The following is a 20,516-nucleotide window of genomic DNA, read 5'->3' on the forward strand; positions in this document are numbered from 1 at the left end:
ATATATATATATATATGTAGCCTACACATAACATCGAAATCAACAGTGTGCGTCACGAAGCTCAATGCAACTACAAATTTTTATTTTTGCTAACATCTTATACAATTTCAACAAAGCTAAGTCCCATTGTCCTCATATGTGGACATCAAGTTTAGCAGCATAGTAAATCTTTATTGTTACAAAAGTTTGTCAAATGTGCATGCCATTTTAATCGTACAACTCTTCTATGCATAACTTAACAAGAATCAACAATGAAATGTTTTTAGATTTTTTATCTTGTGGACGTTTTGGTCTGGAGTGGCTGCGTGACATCTAACCTGTGTTCTCCGCCATCTTTAAATTATTTATGTTACATTTTTTTTCTCTTCTGACCCCACCAGATGGCAGTGTAAGTGTCCTCGTTTGTGAAAAACATGTTTCAGTTACACAGAATTAAGTATTATGCTGCACACAACCAAAAATGTGATGTCCTCATATGAGGTCGCAGGGTCTCAGGAGGATATCAAACATATAATGCAAATGATATGACTGTTTTATGAATTAGCATTCAATAGTGGTTAAATCAAAATATAACAAACTTACAATGAGTGACCTGTTCTTTATCACATTAATTTAGCAGATGATTTTATCCAAAGCACCCTATGAAGAGATACAAGCGATTCATCTTAAGGAGGCAAGGACAAGAAATGCTTGCAATATAAAGTTTCAAACATTATCCAAAAAAGTACAAGCTATAGAACAAGGGAAATATGAAACTGGAGAAAAATAAGTTGTTTTTTGAGTCACTTGCTCTGCCTTGTTTTAAATGAGCAGCTCATTCAGATGAGTTTTTACTAAATCCTCCTGCACATGCCGAAAACATATAATTTAAGAATAAGGATTAACAAATATGACGATTTACATTTGTATTTACGTGATATGATGTATCAGCTTATGAAAAGGCTATATATTTATTATTAATAGTAATACATTTATATTATCTTAATGACAGATCACTGCTGGCCAGAAATGAGAGTCAGAGAGAGACTCAGAGCCTCGGATGATGTCCGTGTGCTTCAAGCTAACCAAAACAACATCTATATGAAAGCCTCCTCACGGCCCTCACTGATGCTGATTTCATTAAAGTCTCTTTCAGACTGTTGGCTGAACACACAAATGTGGCGTTCAGGCTTTTATCAACTTTATCACTTAAGCTATCCATCAAATTTACATAAGGCTTTCCCCCGTGGCTGATGCTCTCGCCTTGGATTTGATCTGACGAAGGCAAAATAAACATTTTCTCTCGCGTATTTTAGTCTCCGATGAAAGCTCAGAACCTCTGCTTGGTGTTCACTTTGTTTTGACTGCGCCAAACTATTTTACCACTCCAGTTTTTAACCAAATGTTAGAGAAGAAAACACACGCATGATGGGCTTGTGGACACGCACAGACGCCGACCGGGTAGGTTGAGTCTATAAGGTTCTCATGTGGTATTTAAGAGCGCCGCGCCGCTCGAGCAAAATCATTACTCATTGCTGAAATCAAAGACAGCTTTTGGAAGACTGCAGATCCGATCAAAGAGAGAAATGGCAGAAACCGCCCCAGCACCCGCTGCTGCCGCCCCGGCCAAAGCGTCCAAGAAGAAGTCCGCTGCGAAAGCAAAGAAAGCAGGTCCAGGAGTCGGTGAACTCATCGTCAAAGCTGTGTCCGCATCCAAGGAGAGGAGCGGCGTGTCCCTCGCCGCGCTGAAGAAAGCGCTCGCTGCGGGCGGCTACGATGTGGAGAAGAACAACTCCCGCGTCAAGATCGCCATCAAGAGCCTGGTGACTAAAGGCACACTGGTGCAGGTCAAAGGGACCGGCGCCTCGGGCTCATTCAAGGTCAACAAGCAGCAAGCCGAGACCAAGAAGAAAGCCGCTCCTAAAGCGAAGAAGCCCGCGGCCAAGAAACCCGCTGCTGCCAAGAAGCCCAAGAGCGCAGCGGTGAAGAAGCCCGCCGCCATGAAATCACCTAAGAAAGCCAAGAAGCCCGCTGCCAAAGCCGCAAAGAAGGCGACGAAGAGCCCCAAGAAGGCAAAGAAGCCAGCAGTAGCTAAGAAAGCAGCCAAGAGCCCTAAAAAGGCAAAGACTGTTAAACCTAAAGCTGTCAAGCCTAAAAAGGCAGCGCCCAAAAAGAAATAAAGTCCTGTTTTTACTTCAACGGCTCTTTTAAGAGCCACCCACTAACTCTGAAGAAGAGCAAATCTCGTTTATATCATTGATTTGAGTTAATTTTGAAAGCAAATAGATGAGACGTGACTTTTGACCTCTTTGACTCATGCAATCTGAACAAACAATTCAAAACACCCAGGTTTGAAGAAAAAAAACTTTTACGAGATTTATTGTAAATGGCCAAAAAAGCTTAAGAGAGTTCAGACAGTGATGATGAGTCTAAATGTGTTGTACAACAGTACAGGCACACACTACACTATGCTGAACAATTGTGACAATACAAAAAATCTACATCCAACCAATATGGGCAGTTATAAAACTTCAATATTACAATAGGAACATACTGTACAGTATCAGACGGTCATTGTGCCCAGAATATACAGTGTGTTAAAGGTGTATTACTTTTGGTAGTAACAGCGTACAGTATCCTTTTTTGTACTTAAAATTGTATAATTTAAAATTAACATTTCTATAGCTTCATCTCCTCTGTATTAAAGGTCGTTACGTGTGCATAATAATCCCCGCCACAAAAGGGGTTGGGCTTTGGAGGGAAGTTCAATGATTGGTTTGAATTTTTACAGACTGTAAACCAATGGGCGATTGGCACTCTCGTTTAAAAAAAGTGTGTAGTCATTCCCGAAGGTGTTCGATTAACAGTGACTGAGGTTATTGAAGTTACTAATCGATTGCAAGAAGTAAAGATGAGCGGAAGAGGCAAAACCGGCGGTAAAGCCCGAGCAAAGGCTAAGACTCGCTCCTCTAGGGCGGGACTGCAGTTCCCCGTCGGCCGTGTTCACAGGCTTCTGCGCAAAGGAAACTACGCCGAGCGCGTCGGTGCCGGAGCTCCTGTTTATCTGGCGGCTGTGCTCGAGTACCTCACCGCTGAGATCCTGGAGTTGGCTGGAAACGCCGCTCGGGATAACAAGAAGACTCGCATCATCCCCCGTCACTTGCAGTTGGCGGTGCGCAACGACGAGGAACTCAATAAACTTCTGGGCCGAGTGACCATCGCTCAGGGCGGTGTGCTGCCCAACATCCAGGCCGTGCTGCTGCCCAAGAAGACCGAGAAACCCGCAAAATCCAAATAAACCGATTGAAGACTTGGTTATTAAAACAACGGCTCTTTTAAGAGCCACCAATTTTTTCTGATAGAGAGCGCTTTTCCCTGTTAATATGTACCAACAGCATAAACCATTTTGATTCAGTGGAAAATGACATCAAACGACAAGTGTATAATTGTCTTTCTCCACTATTAACGTTACAGTTGACGTCGTGAAACTTACAAGCACATGATGCTCCCCTAATGTGTGTTTACCACCCAATCCATATCCCCTAATCTTAAAAAATAGTTGCCTGCCAAACTGAAAATTCATTAAATATTTCAGTACATTTTCTGAAATTGAAGTCGATATACATAGGCTTCAGAGTAAAAGAAATTGGTCGATGTTATGTCTTATGCCCTTTCGCAGCAGTTGATCTACGGAAAGATGGATATACAAGGCGAATAAAAACCCTAGTGTGTCTCGCTGCAGTGGCTTTATTCAGACTGTAATGTGATTTTATTCTAATCCGAGATCTGCACAACCACTGGGAATTAAGTCGAGTATTTCAGAACTAATAAATACAACATTGTGAATAAAAAGGCGCGCAAAGTAGTCAACGAAAAAAAACAATTCGAGCGGGAATTGGAACTTGTTTGAAAAGAGGAAACGCGCAGTCATTGGCTGGGACTCATGCGAAAACGTCACGTATTAGCCAATGACAAGCCTTGCATCCTCGTGACACAGTGATCTCGTGGCGGTTTAATGCTTTAAAAGCGGGCGAGAAACATAGAGCTGTATTTTCTGCACAAGTGAAGGAGGACAGAGAGAAAAGACCTCTGTAATGGCAAGAACCAAGCAGACTGCTCGTAAATCCACCGGTGGTAAAGCCCCGAGGAAGCAGCTCGCTACTAAAGCCGCCCGCAAGAGCGCTCCGGCCACCGGCGGCGTCAAGAAGCCTCACCGCTACCGGCCCGGGACCGTGGCGCTGCGGGAGATCCGTCGTTATCAGAAATCCACCGAGCTGCTGATCCGCAAACTGCCCTTCCAGCGGCTGGTGAGAGAAATCGCTCAGGACTTCAAGACGGACCTGCGCTTCCAGAGCTCCGCTGTCATGGCCCTGCAGGAGTCCAGCGAGGCTTATTTGGTCGGTCTGTTTGAGGACACCAATCTGTGCGCCATCCACGCCAAGAGGGTCACCATCATGCCCAAAGATATTCAGCTGGCCCGCCGCATCCGCGGAGAGCGCGCTTAGACCCACGTCTGATTCATCCCACAACGGCTCTTTTTAGAGCCACTTAAGTTTAAACTAAATGAGGGAATTTCCAATGTAATGCTGAAAAAAAAAACTAAAAGCTGGGTTTTGGTTTCAGTACGTTCCTGGTTTGAATAACCAACAGCATGTAAAAGGCGCGATCATTTAAATCATGTTTTATTTCAAGAAAAGATGGGGCACTGCGTGATTACAGTGTCGGAGGTAAATATACGTAGATTATAAAGCGTTTTAAATGTTCTCATTTAAGCGCATGTTATCACTTAAAGAAACCCAGTCTACCCGGTAATCATGTGGGAGAGGAGATCGTACTGTATGTCTACTGATGCTTCAATATCTAATGAGTGATTATAATCAAGATATTAATATTTTTCCTTCTAAGTATCACGTGAGTTGAAGGACTTCTCTAGGCTTATGAGATTTTACTTTTATAGAAGTTACCAGTGTAATTACTGAAATGTTCATCATGTATTCTCTAATGTCTGTATTAAACACCTGAGAGGTGACTGAAAGGGTCTGGCCGCTGCCAGGTATGCATCCAAGTGCACCAAATGTTTGTTCATTTAGCCCAGCTTCCAGAAATTATAGTCAGACTCTCACAGGAGTTTGTAAACCGCCCCGCTTACAGTTACAAAGATCACAGCAGTTATACCATTTCCAAGGTCTAAGCTACGTCATTGTGTACAGGTTGAATGATTCTCATTGGCTAAGAAATAGATAAACACAGTAATTTTCCACACATATACAGATAGACTGAAGCATATCTCCATTGATTAGGCAGCTGACACTCAGACCCTGGAGTTAGGCACGTCATGACCTTCCAGGTCACAGATTTGGGTTGCTGGGAGCCAGCATGTCCCGAACAACAACTCAGTCAATCTCCATTAATGCCAGTGGTTCCTTATCCTGTAACCAAGAAGACTAACACACACACTTTTCCAACATTGGATTTGCCCAGGCTCTAACTATAAACAGGAGAGTATTCTCAAAACATCAAGATCATGGGTTTTTCTCTCAAAGGGTGAGGACTTTCATGGAGTGATAATGCCTGATAATACCTCAAATATATTTTTAAATGAATGTCAGTGACAATTGTCTTAAAACTTAAATGAATTTATCCTTTAAACAGGTAATGTGTACACAAGATAAATCCTCTTTATTCTTTTGGAGGCATGAGAAAGATTTTTTTTTATTAAGTCTCTTTTGAGTATGTGGTTCATAAGACTTGGTTCAAATGTTCTGTACTTCATGGTGCTGGACATTCAGACTTTGCGGAAAGTAGTATATTAATCTTACTTTTCTTCAGTGGTTAAAAAAAACAATGAGCTGCTAATATTAGTTGTGAACATTGTCTTAAGATGCTAAAAAAGAAAGTTGTCATATGTCGTTCATGCTGATATTTAACACATTTTGAAACGTCTGTAAACGAAAAAAGTTGATCCACAATATTTCCACAATCTATGTAATCTGAGTTTAAAAATATCACAAATGTTGATTATCACATGTTATACTGATGTTATTCTATTTTGATGACTATATCTCTGCATTTTTCAAGGGTCCGATTCCGGAATCCACTGCCGCTTCAATGTATAAACGTATCTTTTTGAGTGATTTATAATCAAGTTATTAATCAATAATCATTTTTTTTCCTTCTACAAATTAAATTATTTGAAATACTTCTGCAAGCGTATGTTAAAGCTTTTATGTTACATTTCATCTTAAATCACTAGAGAATAACAATGAAATTGTCTGTACCTCTCACTGTGGGAAAAAAACCCATCAAGGTCTTTGGGTCTTTAACTGTAAAATTCCTCTACATTTTCAACTTTATTTTCTTGCAGGGCAGGAAAGGGGTTGTAAACCATTCTGCAGAGTTCAGCTAAAAAGTGACATGAAAGGATGTTTTGCTGATCATTTTCCAGTCTTGTCTTGGTTAAACTGTATGCAGTCAGTAAAGACAGTATGAGGAGTATCAAACATAATCCTGCATTTTAGCATTGCAGTTTTAATACAATAACTTTGTCTGTGTCTCCATCATAGACTGTCTCCATTGTTCGTGTTTCCTTATTTCCCATTACTAAAAAGGTAAAAAAAAAAAAAAAATATATATATATATATATATATATATATATATATATATATATATATATATATAAGATATTTAATAAAAAAATATATATATATATTTAATATTGTGATATGTTGTCTTGTGTTCCTCTTCGTTTACTTTGGTGAGCTTGTAGAAAATCACTTTTCATTATCAACCAGTACTTCAGTAAAATATATTATCTTTGTGAAATTAATTTCACAAATTTTGATATGAAACAAAGTTAAGGGTTGGGATTAAATCACATGTGCTTTGGCAAGTTTAGTGCTTTAGGTTGGGGTCATGTGATGCGGTGGTGGTTTCTGTCAGGTCCTGTAAGCAAATGTAAAAGTCTTCCATGTGAGACATACACAATATTTGTTCGTTTCGTTGTTTCCGTTGATCGACTGAAATAATCAGAGCTAAACATGTCTGGAAGAGGCAAAGGCGGCAAAGGACTCGGGAAAGGAGGCGCTAAGCGTCACCGTAAAGTTTTGCGCGATAATATTCAGGGAATCACCAAACCCGCCATTCGTCGCCTGGCTCGTCGCGGCGGTGTAAAGCGCATCTCCGGTCTGATCTACGAGGAGACCCGCGGAGTGTTGAAGGTGTTTCTGGAGAACGTGATCCGGGATGCCGTCACCTACACCGAGCACGCCAAGAGAAAGACCGTCACCGCCATGGATGTTGTGTACGCGCTGAAGAGACAGGGACGCACCCTGTACGGCTTCGGGGGATAAACCACTGAAACCAGGAGAAACTATAAACCCAACGGCTCTTTTAAGAGCCACACACACTGCCGCATAAAGAGTCAATGCCAACCAACGAAAAAACAATTGTAATTTTTTTTTCCAGGATGAATTTCAATTAACTCGTAAATAATTTCTCACTGTAATAAATCAGGGCCATCAACATTCCTCCTCTCTGAACTGATATCACGAATTAAACCATTTGTTTTTGTATTACACTTTAATCAATTAAACGAAACTAACCAAATAGTAATGTACCACAGTTAGCAGAAGTGTAAATGCAGAAACGAAAATATTATATATTGTGCACAGACGGCCAAATGGGCTTGTATTGACTTAAGTATTTTAAACATTTTAACACCATCTTTTCAAGATTCAATGAAGTTCCGAGGATAAACTATTTTAAAGGGCGTCTGACCTATTGGTCTCTTTTTTCCCATCTCTCTCAATGTGTTTATAAGGGGTTAAAATTACATGATGATACACTGCTTATTTTCTCCAAAATATTTAATAAAAGAGCGGGAAACGAAATAAAGGAAACTTGGGGGGAAGGTGTCGTTCAAACCAGAGTTGTTGACAAAATTATTAACGGCTCTGGTTCAAACCCAGAGCGGTGGGCGGGGCTATTATTTATCCGCCTGTGATTGGCCCTTGTTCGTCTCTTGATGCTTTGAGTTGTCCAATGAAGTACGAGTTTATGGGTTTGGCCTATGAAAACAGACAATCAGACGATTCCCTATGCCTTTGAAAATTAACATAGGGCAGTGAATAAAAACCTTTGTATCGCACTGAAATGTACATTAGTTCAACAGCTTTATGGTCTCGTATCATCATGCCTGAACCAGCAAAGTCAGCGCCTAAGAAGGGCTCAAAAAAAGCCGTCACCAAGACCGCCGTTAAAGGAGGAAAGAAGCGCAGAAAGTCCAGGAAGGAGAGCTACGCAATCTACGTCTATAAAGTCCTGAAGCAGGTTCATCCTGACACCGGCATCTCCTCCAAAGCAATGGGCATCATGGACTCTTTCGTCAACGACATCTTCGAGCGCATCGCCGGTGAGTCGTCTCGCCTCGCGCACTACAACAAGCGCTCCACCATCACTTCTAGAGAGATCCAGACCGCCGTGCGTCTGCTGCTGCCCGGAGAGCTGGCCAAACACGCCGTGTCCGAGGGCACAAAGGCCGTCACCAAATACACCAGCTCTAAGTGAGGCGTGCCTGACTTCAACTACCCCAAAGGCTCTTTTAAGAGCCACCCATTTTCTCATATAAAGAGCTTGTGTTTTTTTATCTAACGTTACAGCTTTCAACCAATGAGGATTGATGAATCTGCTAATATAAACTATGAACATTATCTCAGTTTTTTTTTAGAAGAATTGTGGATAACTTTCTTAATACTTTTCCAATTGGGTGCCATTCATTTAAAAGTGAAACCGTGAGCATGTCTTTTTTATTCCTTGCTCATTATGTAAATGGAAAACTACCACAGCAATTCCCAACTAATGTAAATCTCATACAACAACAAACCACAACTGTAATCCTTTACATTTTAAAGCTCACAAGTGTATTTTTATTTTTCAACAACAGGTGTTCATGCCTTGCATACCAATAAACCAATGCATATAAGATATCACTGTTTATTCTACAGTTTGTTTTCAGACCTCAAATAATGCAAAGAAATCAAGTTTATATATTTTTTTTTGGTGATCAAAATCTTGTCTTTAGATATACTGTATGTCATGTCCTAGGTGTAATTTGTCTTATTTTATATATTTGAACGTCATGTCAGGCCACTAGGTGTCAGTAGTGGTCGTTTTTCTGCCTTCTGTGCAGGTAAAGCCAGGTGAGGGTGCTCATCTCTGCTGAGACTGCTCGGCTGGAATTGGTGTGTATAAATAAGGAGAAGAGTGTATAAAGCCTCACTGATCTCCATTGAAGCAAGGCTTGTTTTCTGCTTGTTTGCTTTGTTTGTTGTTGATGTACATTGCTGCTGCTGTTCTGTTGTAAATTATTACAGATTTGACATATCCTGTTAGTTGCTTACCTGTTGTGATTTATCACACCTGTTGTGATTTATTACTCGTTTTATTTATTTTGGTTGGTAAAAGCTTGTGGTGTTACATTGATTTAGACAGCTTTTATTTGCTGAACCCATTTGTTAATGTCTATGGTTCCAGCCGTTCTCCCCAGATATCGTTCAATGTTGTGCGTTCATGCAACAAATGTGAGTAATTATGTGAATATTGTTTAGTCAACACTTTGTATTTATCATTGTGAATGTCAGATGTTTAGTGAATGACGATCGCGATATGCAAATGACGATCGCGGATAGACGCTAATCCTATGATCACGTTGTTATTATATGCTGCGTCTACACTCTCAGAAATAAAGGTACAGAAAAGTAAAAAAAAAAGGTACAAATGCTCGTCGCTGGGGCAGTACCCCCAAGGGGAACAAACTTGTACCATATTAATGGGTACAAAGAAGTACCACTACAGTTTGTGCCTTTTAGGTACAAATATGTTCCTTCAAGTGTACAAATGGCTCGTCGCTGGGGTGGTACCCCCGAGGTACAGAAATGGTACCCTTACCATAGGTACAGAGTTGTACCCTTTTATACTGTACCTTTGAGAGACAATTTGGTACCTTAGCAATACATTTGTACCTTAATCCACTGGTACAAAAAGGTACCCCATTAGATGGTACCAATTTGTTCTCGTTAGGGGTACCACCCCAGCAACGATGCCATTGTACCTATAAAGTGGCAAAAATGTCCTTGATAAATAGAAAAGAATGAGAGCAAAAGAAAGCAATGTTTTGTTTTCCCACAATCAATGATTTAAAAGTTAAATTGTACAAATTAAAATACTGGAAAATGAATAACTACTGCACACCACAATCTTCGTTTGCAATACTTTAATGAACACATTTTTTCACATTTAAACAACTTTAATGGAGACATTAGATCATGCGTTATACTGACTAAAAGCTACTGTGAGTGGTCATTGTATGCTTATAGAGAAAGGCAACATCAAAAGATTAGTCAATTAACACAAGTGCTAAAATATTTGTACAATCTGAAGGTGTAATTTTTACTATTCTTACACAGTATCTCATTGCCACAAATACAGATCTACAAGTGCCTCATCTGCATGCTCTTTATAGTACAATCCATCACAAAAGTCAGTTGATCTTCAATATTTACAGAGACCATGTCATCCCATACATCCTCATGGGAACAATATTTTTTTAAAACATCAGAAACAGGAACATAGGAGAAGCAACCTATTTTATGTCCTGTAGACCCTCTTAAAGTGTATTGAACTGGTTCAGTCAAGTCTAACATCGACTTGCAGTATTCTTTCAATTTGAACTGAGAAGAGAACTCTTTTGATGCTTCCTCAAAAAAATCATTGGACTGTAAAACATCAAGTCCTTTGACATCAAAACCATTTTCTTTAAGATAAGATAAAAATTCATTGTAATTCTCCTTAAAAAAAAACAATACAAAGTTTACATCACTAAGTATTTCTTGCTGAACAGATTCTGGTAAATTGTTTTTTCCCTGCATTTTAGGATGAAGCTCCAAATATTATTTTTAAAGTTATATAAAAGTACAAATTCATCGTAATTCTCCTTAAAAAACAAAACAAAATAGAAAGTTTACATCAATAAGTATTTCTTGTTGAACAGATTCTGGTAAATTGTTTTTTCCCTGCATTTTAGGATGAAGCTACAAAGATAATTTTTAAAGTTGTATAAAAGTACAAATTCATCGTAATTCTCCTTAAAAAACAAAACAAAATAGAAAGTTTACATCAATAAGTATTTCTTGCTGAAGAGATTCGGGTAATTTTTTTTTTCCCTGCATTTTAGGATGAAGCTACAAAGATAATTTTTAAAGTTGTATAAAAGTACAAATTCATCGTAATTCTCCTTAAAAAACAAAACAAAATAGAAAGTTTACATCAATAAATATTTCTTGCTGAACAGATTCTGGTAAATTGTTTTTTTCCCCTGCATTTTAGGATGAAGCTACAAAGATAATTTTTAAAGTTATATAAAAGTGTATCCATACGGGGGGGGGGGGGGGGGGGTGGACATCTGCATCATTATCACACATAACACGCTTAACACATCTTCAGAAGCAGGGTTTTCACTAGCAGGCTCCTCACATGCATGCAGATCAACCTCTAGCCTTCCCCTCCAAATTCTTTTAATCTATTCTTACATACAGTATTTCATTGCCACAAAGATATCACCATCAACTGTATACATATCAAGGGCATTAAAATCTAGCTCTGCCCCAGGCTGAATCACAGTCCATTCCTGGTCAAATTTGACTGAATAAGCAAAAAAGTGCTGGCTAAAATACTTCGGAAATATCAGTTTTCCACAAAGAACCCACGTAGTGTCCACATTAAAAATGTATTTCACTTGGAAAAAAAGAGGAATTCTCTCACCATGCAACACATCCAAAACAAAAACATCTTGTGTGGCATACTTGACATTGTTAATGGTTACTTCTGAAACACGTTGAATTACTTTATCTTCACTAAAAGAAACATCAGTAAAATATTGCTCTAGAGCACACTGGAGAGTACGTGGTAAGGAACAAAATGGAGTGCTAGTACTGCTTCTTGGTACCTTCTCAAAATCATCTAAGAAATTATTTGAAGAAAACTCCCAGCATTGTTTTAACTGGTGACGGTTGCTCAGAGTGGAAGCTATATTAATGAAATTACGACAATTACTTGCAATATTCTTAAAATATTGGTGTTTGCCTTCAAACCTCATGCACCAGAGAGAACGAAGAGGCCCAAACATTGACATTAATCTAGAATAATGAATTAAATAATGGCACTTCGGTGTAATGACATTTCCAAATACAGCTTTCAACTCTGTCAAAAATTCTTGCACAAGTACATCTAAAAGAGGAAGGTTCTCTCTTCTCACCGTTGGAGCTAGAACAATATCTACAATTTCTCTGCACAACAGGTACACACGCCAATATTGACACTCAGGAGGTATACGATGTGCGATCAAAAAAGGAACAAGTCTAAAAAGGCACCATTTCTGAGATGCTGAGCCCACAATGCCTCCTTTTTGTAGTAGTCTTTCAGACAACTGTACCGGCTTATTTGCTCTATCATTATGACCTATTGTCATTCTCTGTAGCTCTTCGTTTACCTCTGGTATGCTAATATGTTTCTCTTTATGAGCTTGGCACAGGATAAGTTTCAAAACTAAAGGTATGACACCCTCTAACATGTCATGCATTATGTCTGGAGGTAAGGACTTAGTAACATCAAAATAAGGAAGCACATTAAATGGACAACTACACTGTACCCCATATGTTACTCCACTGTCAGGATTTTGCTGGATACATTCCAGGTGATACCGGTGAACGTCAGATGTTCTTAAAACATAACTATCTTCCTGAAATTTCTCTTTTATATCTGTATATGTTCCCATACAATGTCTACAAACTCTTCCTGAGTTAAATGACATACTGAATCCTCCAATCATGTGAGCTGAAAGGTTATCACCTGAAATGGTAGCTAGGGCTGCATGGACATTCTGCTCAACCCCACCAACAGTGAGGGTAAACCCATCTGTTGAGAGCACTTTAAGATCATCTAGCAGTGGCTTTAGGATAACATCTAAGCCACACTCCTTTAAAAAGGAATAGCGCACCAGTAATGCTAAATCAATATGCTTCACTTGAGACCTGTACCTTCCATGTACATTACCTACAGTGTAGTAGAAGGCGCACAGTTTGTGTTTTGTTCTCTTTGAACCCAAAGGATTAACTACCTCAAATTCATCCTCATAAAAATGCAGTCGTAATGCATTTGGATATTCTCTAAAGAAAGGATGCTCTTTATAGTACAATCCATCACAAAAGTCAGTTAAGACCAGTTCATCTTCAATATTTACAGAGACCATGTCATCCGATACATCCTCATGGGAACAATATTTTTTTAAAACATCAGAAACAGGAACATAGGAGAAGCAAGCTATTTTATGTCCTGTAGACCCTCTTAAAGTGTATTGAACTGGTTCAGTCAAGTCTAACATCGACTTGCAGTATTCTTTCAATTTGAACTGAGAAGAGAACTCTTTTGATGCTTCCTCAAAAAAATCATTGGACTGTAAAACCTGCTGAAGTTCAGGACATCCTTTGACATCAAAACCATTTTCTTTAAGATGATAAGATAAAAATTCATCGTAATTCTCCTTAAAAAAACTAAATAGAAAGTTTACATCACTAAGTATTTCTTGCTGAACAGATTCTGGTAAATTGTTTTTTTCCCTGCATTTTAGGATGAAGCTACAAAGATTATTTTTAAAGTTATATAAAATTGTATCCATACAGGGGGGGGGGGTTGGACATCTGCATCATTATCACACATAACACGCTCAAGTTCATCTTCAGAAGCAGGGTTTCACTAGCAGGCTCCTCACTAGCAGGATCAACAGTAGGTAAAATGCAAGCTCTATGTTTTCTATAAACATGACATCTGAAAGATGGGTAACTGGAAAAAGTGGATTGGCAGTCATTGAGTCCACATGTGATCGAGAAGCCTGCCTCATGGGCATGAGTGTTAGTCCCACATGTTGGACCAACTTCATGAGAGTGAAAGTTTTTCTTTGGCACTTAGGGCACTGGTGTACACGAGGGCGTAAACGAGGCATTTAGAAGAGGAGGTTTATTACTCTAGTTACAGTCGTCGGCAGAGGCCGGTCTCCCTTCACATTAATTTTCGCAATACATCGCTGGAGGAAGGTCAGAGTGTTCTTGATTTTGGGTTGGTATTCAAGATTGAAAACAAAATATGAATAAAACGATGAGATCGTTGCTTCCTCTACCTTCATGCCTTCACACACCTCGACCCTGTCTACCTTCAGGGAACAGGAGCTTTGTCCCCCAAATGTGGACTTCCAGTCTTCTTGGGTCACCTGGACAATTGGGTATGGTGTGTTGGGTTCACTCTGAAGAATACAGCAAAGCAGACAGGGATGCAAACACATGTTTGGTCAAAAAAAGAGAGATAGTCAAAATAAAATTAAAATAAAAACACTGGAGTGCTAGAGATGCATACCTGTCCTATCATAATGTGATGATCCACACTCTCTTTAAAAATAATTGGCAGGAGGATGAGCGCCGCTCTGAAGTCCATTCCTAGAAGAGAATCAAGAAAAATCAATACTTTATTCATCCTGAAGGAAATTAATATTATGATTATGATCATTATAAATGATTTGTGTGAGTACACTCATAATAAGCTTTTTGTAAGTACCTGGTAGATCCTCGGTGAGCGCTTCTTCTCTGGCCTCCAAGTACTGTTTGGCTAGTGGAGATTTTCCTTGAGCCAGGGCAAGCACTTTGGGAACAATCTGGTTAAAGCTATCAGTGAAGCTAATGCTCACTGTGGAGTGGATACGACCCACCTCATCCAACAACTGCAGAAAGACAAAGACAGACAATTAAGCACCTGACCATGAGAGAAAGGGGATTACAGAGTATTTTAACACGCTATGGGGAGTTGTAACAATGCAAAGTGGAGTATAGTTCTAGACTATACTAGCTGTTTAAACAAACCATGTTTACAAAATCTTAAGTTCCTAAACTTGGCAGCATCACCAAGGTTCAGGAAGTGATTCTACGAAAGTTACAAACAGTTGAAGGGGGTGGGGCCAGACTCACTTCCTGAACCTATGGGTGATGCTGCCAATTTTAGTAAGTGAAGATTTTATAAACATGGTTTGTTTAAACGGTGCTAGTATAGTCTAGAAAGCCATATTTATTTACATGTTTTGATAAAGGTCTAGTTGTTCAGCTCGATGTTGTTCTAGGGTACATCTAACCTTTAACACTTACTCCTGAGGGTGTCTTTAAGAAGGGATATTTCTTCACAGTGTCCTCAACACTCATTCCTTCGGCGATCTCCTTTTGCCTCCATCCAAAGGTTCTCTGCATTAGGTTGCGTACAATCGCAGTGTCTGGCTGCGCCTTGCTGTATTGTGTTTGTAGAATTTTAACATGACCAGCAATTGAAGATGCATCTTCACCAAGAATATCAAGTTCCTATTGACAAAAATAGTAACGAACAGAAAAATAAAAAAAGGATCAGGCCAGGGGAGTGTGGGACAGATTTGAGCTGAGACAAGAGATTAGGTAAGGATACGACCCCAACCACGGCTTGTGTGTGCACATGTGACTAATCAACTGCCCCCCCTTAAATTGAAATTTGACAATCAAACAACAAAAATTGTTTACACCCAACTCACTGATCGTGGCTTGGTTCTCAGACAGGTGTTTGGAATCTCAGCGTCAGGTAGCTTGGACTTCGTTCCATGGGCAAACTTCTCTTTGATCAGTTTCACTTCTTCATTTTGGACAAGCGGAGCACGTTCGGTCTTGAATTTCCGTTTCAGCGACATGTGCCAGGTATGCTTATTTCAACAAAAAAATCAAAATTACTCAACAAAACCACTCACTTTGGATGAACAAAGCTAGTCCCATGCTTCGTCCTTATACATGTGTATTAGGTTTCAGCAGTTACAACAATGGAAGAGTCCATACGCCAAACGACTGTTTCACAGTTTATATGTGCAATATTACCACTCACCTGCAGCAGGTCACGGAATCAAGGCACAAATGTGTGTCCATCTACAGTAGCCTATAGGCTATATTCACCAGTTCCACTACAGGGTTTTTCCTGCATAGACAATTATGAGGTGGCCACCTCCATCAAATTTCGTGCCGCCTCCGCCTCTCTACACAACTCGGACAGACAATCACGTGCTCATATACACTTTTTCCACCGTGACGGTTCTGTTGCGGTTCCCGCTTGGGTCAAACCTTATAGTTTGCCGATAGTGCTGCACGGATCATACACCGCGGGTCGAGCGAGCCGAGTAATAACAACATTCAATTCAATTGAGGGTGGATGACAGATAAATCATTATAATGTGTTGAGTGTAATAAAGACACGGAACTCCCATCATGGTAATGTACGGACGGTTACAAAGTTGCGCTGTTGAGGCTCGCGCAGTTATTTATAACATTATAGTTAAGAAACAATAAAGGCTACACATGACCAGAGTGCTGTTTTCCAGAATGACATCACGATTGAAACCGAGATATTGATTTCATAACAGTTCAATAAACAAAAAGTTTAAATTAAGTTACTTACATTTTTAGATGCAATGACTGTTTTTGTTCTGTTTCAGCAGCGAAAATAGTTCCAAACAACAGAACCACAGCGCATCTCACAGCAACACTCATCCATGATTCATTACTGAATGATCAGGGTTTTGACCGAATCGCTCCAGTCAAAGATTCAATTACCCATTATTAAACCGCCTCATTCTGAATCAATCAGCCGTTTTTGAACGAATCGTTTAAATGAATGACTCAATAACTCGCTCATTAAGACGGCCGCCTGCCGCCTCCTACTGGCGGTTTAGTTTCAAAGTATCATTCTTTTCAACATTTGTGCTTTCATTCAGTGACCTGCTGCAGGTGAGTGGTCACATTGCTCCTATAAACTGTGAAACGGTCGATTGGCATATGGATGCTTCCATTGTCACTTCTGAGACTTAATACTCACCTATTAGGATGAAGGATAGGACTACAACAAAGCTAGCTAGACAATAATGACTATCAGGGCTCATTCACATGGTTTAATATTTATCATGGAGTAAATTAAGCAAAGCTACTTACATAGCCATTTCCTGTAACATCCTTCAGGAATGGGTATTTCCGGATTAATGCCTGGGCTACCTTGACATATTCTGCGTGAGTGGGATACCTACCATAGAACAGAAACAAGTAAAAGTAAATGCAGAATCGACACTTAACCTGTCGCCAATCATAATTACAAGCTATATACAGGGACAGCTGTCTAACCTGCACCAGAACCTTGGAAGCTCCAAGTGAGTGCACATTACATCTAAAGGTGTGGTCGCAGGGAGGTACTGCATATCGCTATGCATTATGGTAGGAGATTTGTATGCAGCTCCCCACTTCCCATAAAAACTGACAAATTATGTTATGACCTTAAAATGTGCAGCTTTAAATCATGGCTCGCTAGCTGTGATAAAAATGTTCTTATGCCAAGTGAGAGAAGGAGAATAAACAATAGCTTATCTACCTAAGACGATGATTAGTGACAGATATAGCATCTGGATTGGATCGGTGATCAAAAGACAAGACACAACACACACACGGGACAAAGAATTCAGCCAGTAGTACTTACATAGTATACATGGCAACAGTCTCATGCAATACTCTTATTATTTTGTGCCTATATTGTGGAACTCTCTGGACCTCCTCTTTGGCATCCAGCTTTGCTTGAAGCTCTTTAGGGAATGATGGGAGGACATAAACATCAGGCAGTCTCCCAACGGACTGAGAACTAGTTCTACAAGAAAAAATAGACAATTTACGTCTGTAAGTTCGTTATAGTAAGTACTATGGTAGCCGAGAGGGGTCACACTCACATGTGACCCCTCACGGCCACCGTAAAGTACAACGATTTGTTTCGATTTCTTTAAAACAGGTAAGTATGAGAGCTTAATAAAAGGGAGTTGGTGTTGCAGTGTTACAGTTGAATGAAACTCAACACTTGCCTCATAGCAGCATCAACATCTAGCACTTGAAATGTAATTGTGTGCATCTCCTCTGTGTCCATCTCCTCTGTAAGAATAAATAATTTGTTTAAATAATTGATAACAAGGTGGAAGGAATGGTGGGAGACCTAGGGCTACCTGTGCTGTGAGTAGCCGTTACGGGACAGCCTCTACCCATGTTGGGTTGTGTGTTGCTTTGAGTGGGACAGGCCTCTCCGTGTCCAGGCTCTTGCATCTGTCGTACTATTTGAAGGAACTTGGCCTGCTTTTTGAACGAGCCTTTGAATAGATGGTCTAGCATTGAGTCAGTTAAGCCCAGGTGTACCGTCTCTCCATCCACTTCATTTTCTACGGAATAAATAGCACATTGAATTTGATCATTACTCATGCATTATGGGTATATACACAGTAACTGGTTGTCCACATTTCAGAAATTCCCACAGATTCCATTTGTACAGTAGAGCAGTTTTTCTCAAATAAGGGTATGTGTACCCCTAGGGATACTTTGGAGTATGTGATTTTTTTACAAAAAAAAACTAATTTAAAAATATGTCATGCATAATTCCTACAATAATTATACTATAATAATGAATGAATTAGCCTAAGTGATGGATTCTACATTTGAAATGTAGCATTTAAATGTTTTGGTTTAAAACGAAAATAGAAACCTCCACTTCAGTAGCACCTGTATACACCAAACCTTCCAGTCTTGTACCTAGTTATATTATAAAGACATTAACAAAGGGATTTGTAAATATATTATTCCTAGCCTGGTTTATATAACATTTTATTCCAAAAAACATGGCGAAAATTTTTAAGGCTATTGGCAGTAGGCTATATTCTGATTTACAGGGATAACAAAAAGTAGATATCCTGTAATGTTTTCCCCATCTAATATGTGAACACAATGAAAAAATAATTTTGAACCTGGCCTTCCCCAATACTCAGATTCTTTTTTTTTTTTTTAATAAATGCAAGTTCCCTTACGAAGGGAACTCAACGATGCGTCCATCGACGCCATGGGAACGCCCCCAGCGTGACTGCGTCTGAAGCATCTATGTCAACTAGTCCAATGGAAAGAATGAGCGTCACGGGCGGGTGACGTCATGACCAGGATATGATAAAAGCACATCCGGTGCAAACCGGCATTAGCTTCTGTTGCCTCAGCAAGCGATCTGTGTCAAACTGTCTGTTATATTTACTGTTGTCTGTCTGATATATATATTTATGGAAACTAAACAATTGCACAACTCTGTGTTCTCCCTGCTCGCGCTATTTAACGAGTAGGGACACACACGAGCTTTGTGTGATGTGTTTGGGAGTAGAGCATGCGGTATCAGCCTCCGAGGGGGCTGATTGCCAACATTGTGAGAAGCTTTCGCTTCGCATGCTCCGCTCCCGCCTGTCACTTTTCGAGGAAAGTGGCCGGGCTCGCAATTCTCAGGGTGACAGGTCCCGCGTCTGCCGAGGCAGCGCGGAGAATGCATTCCTGTGGATCGCGAATAGGATCTCTTTACGGGGTTGGAGACGGGTCCGCGGATCTTATCTCCTCCCTTTCCACGAGGGATCCAGTGCTCTCTCGCCGGTCTCGGAAGCCCGCGCTGCGGTCTCTTCCGCCCGGGGAGAGAGAGAAATCAATGCTTCAGTGCTCTACCTCCGAGGAGGTAGATGTGCTGGGCATTGAAAGTGACACAATCATGGGGGAAGTGAATTTGCCATCTCTTTCCCCAGCGTATGAGAAATATATATAGCCTATATATATATATATGATAGTTTATATATTATATATAAAATAAAGTGAATATATATAAAAAATATATATAAAAAATAATAAGCTGGTGGAAGTGTTTACTAAGGCTGTAGAGAAATTAAATATTTATGGCCAGCAGAAATATGGGGGCACTCGTCCTAAAAATAAAATAAATTAAACGAGTTTCCTTCCCTCTATTTTTCCACCTCCATCACGGGGCCTTCCATTTGGGGCAATACCCCGGGTAGAACAGACGCTTGCGAGCTATCTGTCTCCCGGTTCAGTATCGTACCTGAAGGCGTCGGCTTCTCTCACTAAACCATTAAAGAAAACTATTTTTTAATCTAGTGGGAAAAGCATATATGGCAGTGGGTCTAGCATGGGCCTGCTTGCACACCATAGCAGTGCTACAAGCATATCAGGCTGACCTGCTGCGGTATTTGGACAGAAGTGAGGGAGTTTGGCCCGATGGGGTTTGAGAACTCCGTCGGGCCACAGATTTATCTCTCAGGGATGGCAGCCCTTGTGGTCACTGAGAGACACCTCTGGCTCAATTTGATGGGAATCATAGAGAAAGATACAAGATAATCTCTCCCTCGCTATGTCCAACCCCCTGGGGCTGCTGGGCGTGAGCAGCTCCAGCCGTCTAGTTTCTCATACACAACACAGCAGCCAAAGCCTTCAAAGCAGAAGCCGGATCCGAGGACCGTTCTTCACGCTGAGAAGGCTGCGGCTCAAAAGAAAAGGTCTGGCGCCACCGGCGTCAGACCGGTGAGGGCAGCCCCAACCGGG

At 40.3% G+C, this 20,516-nt stretch overlaps 4 protein-coding genes across 5 annotated transcripts in view; all 4 read left to right on the forward strand.

Moving 5' to 3' along the window:
• Positions 1–1,565: 1,565 nt before the first annotated feature.
• LOC143721241 (histone H1-like) overlaps positions 1,566–20,516 on the forward strand; it is a 63,790-nt gene continuing 44,839 nt past the window's right edge. The window contains exon 1 of one of the 2 annotated variants that reach the window (XM_077211526.1): positions 1,566–2,123. In XM_077211526.1, the coding sequence (XP_077067641.1) occupies positions 1,566–2,123 (558 nt within the window). Of the gene's footprint in view, positions 2,160–20,516 lie in introns of those variants that run through there. The other variant, XM_077211525.1, reaches the window with a different exon arrangement.
• On the forward strand, positions 2,855–3,328 carry LOC143721246 (histone H2A-like). Its single transcript, XM_077211533.1, has one exon. It carries the CDS (start codon positions 2,891–2,893, stop codon positions 3,275–3,277), a length of 387 nt encoding a protein of 128 aa, XP_077067648.1. The 5' UTR covers positions 2,855–2,890; the 3' UTR covers positions 3,278–3,328.
• On the forward strand, positions 4,074–4,502 carry LOC143720485 (histone H3-like). Its single transcript, XM_077209948.1, has one exon. The coding sequence runs from the start codon at positions 4,074–4,076 to the stop codon at positions 4,482–4,484; it is 411 nt and encodes a 136-aa protein (XP_077066063.1). The 3' UTR covers positions 4,485–4,502.
• LOC143720486 (histone H2B-like) lies at positions 8,154–8,590 on the forward strand. The gene has a single exon (XM_077209949.1). It carries the CDS (start codon positions 8,170–8,172, stop codon positions 8,542–8,544), a length of 375 nt encoding a protein of 124 aa, XP_077066064.1. The 5' UTR covers positions 8,154–8,169; the 3' UTR covers positions 8,545–8,590.

This window comes from Siphateles boraxobius, unplaced genomic scaffold, assembly GCF_051911475.1.
Source record: "Siphateles boraxobius isolate OS27281-9 unplaced genomic scaffold, OSU_SipBor_1 65, whole genome shotgun sequence".
Classification (NCBI taxonomy): domain Eukaryota; kingdom Metazoa; phylum Chordata; class Actinopteri; order Cypriniformes; family Leuciscidae; genus Siphateles; species Siphateles boraxobius.